Raw genomic sequence first — 7,559 nt, forward strand, 5'->3', positions numbered from 1 at the left:
GAGAGCAAATAGGAAAAGACTATAACTGCGCATGAAAAGGTGTTTAAAGCTGCAGAGAAAAAGACTCACCTACAGCTTAATCAAGTTGATATAAATTGGATTTGCATATCTTTAATCTACTGTATATATAGCTAAATAGTTATTGGATTCCGATTAGAGAGATGCTGTTACCAGATCATAATATTAGGAATTTTAGTCTTTAGTTTCTTTGTCTAACCCAAAAATAAATAAAATAATTAATTCTTTGTCTAACTTACAATCTGTGTAAGTTGTCCGGATTTTCGTTTAAGTCTCTTGTGTAGTTCTTGCTTTGGATGTTGATTCAGTTCTGAATCAGTTGCCTTTGCTCTTATTGATTGAATGAATCTTTATTTTCAAATTCTTTGGTGAATCTTTATTGAACTCTGAATTATCACAAGGCACTTTCAGATCTTAGGCTTCCATCCTGCTCTTTTTTATTTCAACTTGTAACCACCAAAGATATTAACTTTTTCAGTTTTGGTAAATGCCCATGTCTCTTGTTTGTCCAGCTTCAACAATCTGGAGAAGCTCGACCTCAAACTCAACAACCTAACTTCACTAGAGGTACTCTCTCTTTTTCTTTCTTTTCTGAAAGAATAAATCTTATGGGCATTCTGATTGGCTTCTTATGTATGGTACCGCAGGGGTTGAGGTCATGCGTTAATTTGAAATGGTTATCCGTTTTGGAGAACAAATTAGAAACCTTGGAAGGAATTCAAGGGCTTACTAAGCTCACTGTAAGTAGCTGCATTTTGTGAATATTGTGAATTTAGTTTACTTCTTTCTGGTTGCTAGTCTTGTGTGTTGTGTATCTTATTATTGGATTTAAGACTTCGTTTATTAAAATTTTTATGGTTATTTTGAAAACTACTGTAAGATTAGTTATTAGCTTTTCTTGTGCTGCTGCTACTTACTGGTGTGTGGATTCTGTTGAGTTTTATTGTACATTTCTATCTCCATTTGTGTGCTTTGCTGTTTGCCTTTGCTCTTATTGATTGAATGAATCTTTATTGAACTTTGAATTATCACAGGTTTTGGATGAGAGGGATCGCAGTCGAATATTATCTCCTTACAAGAAAATTCTTCAGTGGATTGAGAATACAAGAAATGTCAAAGTAATAAATTTGTGGCATATTGTGGGCTTTGTTCTATATGCAAATCAGGAAGACATAGTCTCTCTTCCCTAGTAGGTCTGTCCTTTTCATGGGTGGCATTATCTTCAAGGTCTAGTGACTATTTGAAGTTTGGCACTACCATCAGTGTTTTAAGGCATGTGCGTGATAATCTTTCTTTTCCTTTTTCATTCTTTGGTAAGGTTCCAAGATGTAAAGCTTTAATGCTAAAATTGTTATCTATTTATAATTATTGCTGCAAGTTCATCAGTTTCATTGATTATAATTTACTTTGGTAACAAAATTTTGCTTGGCTGTAGTTGGATATAAGAACCAAATTGTGCCTAAGGGATAGTCTATACCTTTTGGCTAAGAGTGCCGAGCAAAGACATAATGACTCAATTGCAAATGGTTGCACCGGAGATGATCAAGCATGCAAATCAATGGTGCCACATAATGGTAGCAGGTATTGGTTGCTGTCTTCACTTCAGTTTTATTGCTCAGAGTTATAAGTACTTAATGTCAGTGCATAGAAAGTACTGTTAAACAAACTTTTTTAATTTATTGCAGAAATATAATGCTATTTAATCTTCTTGATAAGTATAACCTGCAACTTCATTCAGGTGTATGAGATTCATGGATATGGAAACTGACATAAACCCCATTGATCGATCTATAGCACACTTACTGTTTCATAGGCCCCATGATCAATTAATGTCGCATCTTTATGATACTATACCTTTCAAATCCAGTGCCACGGTATGCTTTCATTAATTCTTAACATGTTTAAATGAATGAAGTAGAATATAATCGTTTGATCCTTGCTTCATTTTCTTTATTCAATTGTTTTTCTATGCTTTCTGCAGTGATTATCACTCCTCCACTCCTCCAAAAATTATTATGGCACGCAGAAGAAACCTAGAGGTCTTAGCAGAACAAGCCACCAGGAGAAAAAGAAACCGTTGAATGGATCTTAGAAGAATTGAACAACTAATGTTCAGTCTGTGCTCATGTATTTCCTTGTAAACCAGTGTTGCTTGGGGATTATACTTTGTTTATGTTTTGAATTATATTGACTTGTTTATTTATAGTACTTTTCTTTTAGTTTGATAATACGATGAATTTGTTTATTTTTTGAAATATTATAAATATTCGAATAAAATTAGATAAAATTTGTATTGAATTTATATTTATTTTGTATGAAAACAAGTTTATTTTGTAATTAGAAAAATAAAAAAATACTATTTTACCTTACTGACAGATTTACAGATGGATTTTCTGTCTGTAATCAGAATGTGAGATGATTTTCCAAAGTTTAAATTACAGACGGAAAATCTGTCAAAAAATCTGTCTGTAATTAGAGACGGAAATTCTGTCTGAAAATCCGTCTGTAATTACAGACGAAAAATCTGTCAGAAAGTTCGTCGCCTTCGGGAAATGGATGGAGAATTTACAGAGGGACAAAATCTGTCGGTAATTTCGTCGGTAACCAAAAATCCGTCTGTAATAAAGACTAAATCTATCTGTAAATCTGTCTGTATTAATCCATTTTCTAGTTGTGTTGTGTGCCAAAGCGGACAATATCGTGCTAGCGGGTGGTCTGGGCTGTTATAGATGGTATCAAAGCCGGAGCCCGGATCGATGTACCAGCGAGGGCGTTGGACTCCCTTAGGGGGTGGATTGTAAGGTCCCACATCGGTTGGGGAGGGAAACGAAGCATGCCTTATAAGGGTGTGGATACCTCTCTCTAACATGACGCGTTTTAACGAGTGAGTGTAGGGGTGCTTCGGCTATCATCTCTATTGTCAAAGACAAAATCGTGAGGCCTTGTGTGCCAAAGTGGACAATATCGTGCTAGCGGGTGGTCTGGGCTGTTACAGATGGTATCAGAGTCGAAGCCTGGATCGATGTACCAGCGAGGGCGCTGGACTCCCTTAGGGGGTGGATTATAAGGTCCCACATCGGTTGGGGAGGGGAACGAAGCATGCCTTATAAGGGTGTGGATACCTCTCCCTAGCATGAAGTGTTTTGACGAGTGAGTGGGGAGGGGGGGACTTTAGCTATCATCCCTATCGTTAAAGGCAAAACCATGAAGCCTTGTGTGTCAAAGCGGACAATATCATACTTGCAGGTGGTTTGGGCTGTTACAGTAATTAAATCTTTTTTTAATTGAGCTTTCTTATTTTATGCAGAATTTGAAAATCTAAACTTCACCTAATCACTCTAATTTAAATGTTAATTGTAGTTTTATTTCCTTTAAATTGAGAACCGAATTATTAAGTAACTCCCATACTGTAAACACTATTTGATTTAATTATTAGTCTTTTTGTAAACATTAAAATAATAATTTGTCATTTATGCGTTTATATTAATTTGTATATATATATATATATATATATATATATATATATATATATATATATATATATATATTTGTATATATATTTGTAAATTTAATGTTATTAATTTAAGTTAGTTACGCACGTAATGAAATTTTTAAAGTTTTGTTTGCACATAATTATTTTTTATATTAAAATAAATTAGATTACAGAAAGATTAATTAAAAGAAAATATCGATCTATTGATAATCACATTTATTGATAGCTACATAAATTTTTGATCTAATTATAAAATTATTTTTCAAGTAAGTGGTGGATGATATTAGTGTTTACAAATTTGGGTTGGCAATTTTAAAGAGTGCAAATTTTTTTAATAGTTTGAGATTGACTGAGTATGTAGTAAATTTTGCTATAATCATTCTTTAGTAGGTAAGTATGATATGACAGATAAATCCTACCATAACAAAAAAAAATGTTTTTGACTTTGACTGAGTATGCACATCATTTCCGTAAGTTGTCCTGAGAGATTCATAAAAAAAAAGTGACAGGTACATATTCTATTAGGGTTAGAATTGCACTCATGGTTAAGGTTACCAATAGAGTTATGGTTTATGGTTTTATTTTACTATTTTTACTATTAAAAATAGTAAAATAATATCGTTCACTACGTATTATTTTATTATTTTTAATATTATATTCTAATATATAATTTATACTCATCACTGATTTTTATGGTTGATTTTAGTATACAGGTAATATAGTTAAACAATAATATTAATAATTCATTGATGGTATGAATAATGTGTGATATATAATACTTATGAATATGAAAATACATTGTAGGTAGACCAATGTTAAATCTATGAATTATGAGTCTAAATGCGAGTTTGTGTGGTATACCAATTATAATCGTGGCACAATTTATTAGGACTGGTTTGTAACCTAAATTAGATGCGGCAGGAACAATTTATCAGGCAAATTGCTCAAGACAGCTAGTAACATGTGTGGCGTTGCATGAAACCCATTAATTGAAAGATAATTATCAAATTGAAAGATAATTTTCTTTAGTAGGGTTCAAATTTGAAGGGACTTTGATTTTAGTAAAACGAAATAAAATTATTTAGTTTTATGTACATATAGTACGAATATTGATGTAAACAAGAGATGTAATCTTCTAAAATATAGTTAATCTTTGAAGATATCTTGTGCAAACATTAAAGCACTAACACAAGGATGTAAAAAATAGGTTTAATTATTCTGTTGGTCTTTATAGTTTTGTAAAATATTTAATTAAGTTTTTGTACTTTTTTTTTCTAATTGAGTTCTTACACCAAATTTTTTTTTATTTGGGTCCCTACACTTTTTTTTTTCTTTTATTTGGGTTCTTGTACCAATTTTTTTTAGTTGGGTCCCTATAAAAGTAAGCCAATTATTGCCAAGAGGGACCTAATTGAAAAAAAATTTGGTACAGGGACCCAATTAAAAGAAAAAAAAAGTATAGAGACCTAATTAAAAATTTCGCGTAACTATAAGGACCAACAGAGTAATTAAATCTAAAAAATAACATCTAATTTAAGATTTAATTTGTATTGGTTTTGGGTGAACAAATGACGAATGGTACGTGCATGGCACAATAATGATCATTTTTTGAACATCAAAAGGTCAATCATAAGCTCTATATTTTTTTATGCAGTTCTCGATAACATTATGTATCTTTGGTCTTTTATTATCCATCATTTTTATGGATGTCAATTGCAAATTTTACTTCTATCAATTATAGTTTTGAAATTATGCGACTAAACTATAAGAATGACATTAGTTTTCATAATTTATGAACCTTATTGATGTGGCCGTTATAAATCGGTTATCAAAAACTCGGCATGTATGTTATAAATCAACAATTAAAACCATGACGATCAAATCAGAATGTTATAATTTTCAAACGTTAGCCCTATAATTTGGTAATCAATAAATCTCGAAATTCGAACTTACCGTTATAAAACCAGAAGAAGAACTCGTCAAGAGGTAAGTGAAAAAATTCAAGAGATATAAGACATACACAATATTAATTTAAGCATCGGAGTGCCTTTCGTAGGTACTTCTCCCCTTTTTTCGTTGTTGATTTTCACACCGAGGTGCATCCTTTTTTCGTTGTTTATTATTTTGTTTGTCATTCGAATACTCTCTATAGGTAACGACTATATAAAGTGATTTAAATCGTAACGATCAAGTCACGTAATTTAAATCTGCCATCACATTATTTTTCATGAAATCATCTCATTTAAATTAGTACTAAAAAAAATAATTCCATAAAATACTTAAAAATTTTGGTAAACAAAATTTAAACGTTATATAATTTATATATAATAATTTTAATATAATTTGAACTATATAATTTGAACATTTTAAATTGTCGATTACATGAAAAACGTTATAAAATTTGTTATATTAAATTGGCAGTTTCAAATTACGTGTTTAAATGGGTAGTTTCACGTTACGTAACTTGAGTTAAAATTGCTCATTAAAACCGTCTATCTTCCATATTAATTGAAAATTTCCGATTAAAATGACCATATATCGGGTACTGAGCTTAATGAGACCCCATTTAACTCTTCTACTCAGTACCCGAGGTGTGTCCAATTTTTGAAATCCCTCTCAATATCCGAGATGTGACTAATTATTTTTTTTTTAAAACAAGGAGCTCAACACAATAAAGTGGAGCAAATAGGACTAGTTAAACACAACAAATAACCTACAAATAGTAACGTGCAACACAAAGAAGTATCCCCATGTCATCTCCGGCATAGACATCAACAACATAAGGGATCCACACATATCCACTCGTTAGAGCTAACATGTTGATAATTTCTCCAACGCCTTTGCTTTCATTCTGAAATATCTTTCTATTATTTTCCATCCAAATATTCCAAATAACTGCATAGAAACACCTCAGTCGCTGCTCTCGATCCAGCGATCTAGATGTGACCAATTATATATTTATGTAATTACATTGTTCTTTATGTGATTTATTAGATTTTATATTTATTTAATTTAATTAAAAAATCTCTAAATATTCTCATATTCAACTTTTAAATACAATATTCTACTAAAAAAAAATATTATCCATTATTCATAATCTCAACTATACGGGGCAACACCACTTTATAAGGTAAGTTGCTCATGAAGCCTAGTCATATTTAGGTGTGGATAGCAAAACGAGCTTAGCGGCCCAATCATCTTGTGTGGGTACATTTTTTTATGCAACATTGGGGATAGTTTTCACCTATTAAACTATTAAACCCTCCCCCAAAGTTGTCCTTATTCATTACCACAATCCAAGCAAAACACAAAAGGGAGGTTCAAGATTACTGACGCTATGGTGCCCGGGAGTAATCAGGATTGTTATGTTGTATTCAAAGGGAGGCATCCTGGAATATATCCGACTTGCGAGGTAGCAGAGCCTGAGGTAACCGAGTTTTCCCACAATCTTCACCGCAGATATCCGACCTATGAAGCGGGGTGGTATGAAGCGGGGTGGAAGGCATGGTTTGAGTTCAGTGGTGGCCAGGTCAACGGTGGATCTTTAAGTGGTGGTGAACTTCAGCTTGTGTCCGTGGCCGAAGATGTTCCAATCAGTGGGTATGCTCCTCTACCGACAGAAACTGGCTTCCATGTTCGAGATGACAGCTATTACCGCCGAGTTTTTGAACCGACTTGGGGTCCCTTTACAAAGTATGAAAATTTCTGGAAGCAGGTGGGAGTGAAAACCCAACACTCAGTAGCCACACAATCTCCTGTTGAAGGCACGACCTCACAAGGTATGTATTCATAAGTTAATGGAGTTGGTGTTCATATTATGTTGGGCAAGTTGAAGCAAATACAATGTTGAGCGTATGCATGCTGTTTTTATTTTAATGCGGTGGTGTATGCAGATGCTGATGTCATACCCTTGTTGCAGGAGGCCGTTGCATCCTTGGAAGGCCGCGTGTCACAGTTTGAGGCTGAAAAGTTGGATCTTTTCATACAACTATCGAGGATAATCGAACAACTCTCCATACTGTTTAACCTGAAGGAATGCCAAAAGTAA

At 33.0% G+C, this 7,559-nt stretch overlaps 2 protein-coding genes across 2 annotated transcripts; both read left to right on the forward strand.

Moving 5' to 3' along the window:
- Positions 1-1,292: 1,292 nt before the first annotated feature.
- Positions 1,293-1,907, forward strand: LOC148562188 (protein LNK1-like). The gene is made up of 3 exons (XM_088489649.1): positions 1,293-1,331; positions 1,454-1,599; positions 1,757-1,907. The coding sequence occupies exons 1-3, from the start codon at positions 1,293-1,295 to the stop codon at positions 1,905-1,907; spliced, it is 336 nt and encodes a 111-aa protein (XP_088345775.1).
- Positions 1,908-6,848: 4,941 nt separating this feature from the next.
- Positions 6,849-7,559, forward strand: LOC107648290 (uncharacterized). Its single transcript, XM_016352216.3, has 2 exons — positions 6,849-7,290; positions 7,405-7,559. Exons 1-2 carry the CDS (start codon positions 6,849-6,851, stop codon positions 7,557-7,559), a joined length of 597 nt encoding a protein of 198 aa, XP_016207702.1.

Source organism: Arachis ipaensis, chromosome B6 (genome assembly GCF_059453495.1).
Source record: "Arachis ipaensis isolate K30076 ecotype BB chromosome B6, ASM5945349v1, whole genome shotgun sequence".
In the NCBI taxonomy this organism is placed as follows: Eukaryota; Viridiplantae; Streptophyta; class Magnoliopsida; order Fabales; family Fabaceae; genus Arachis; species Arachis ipaensis.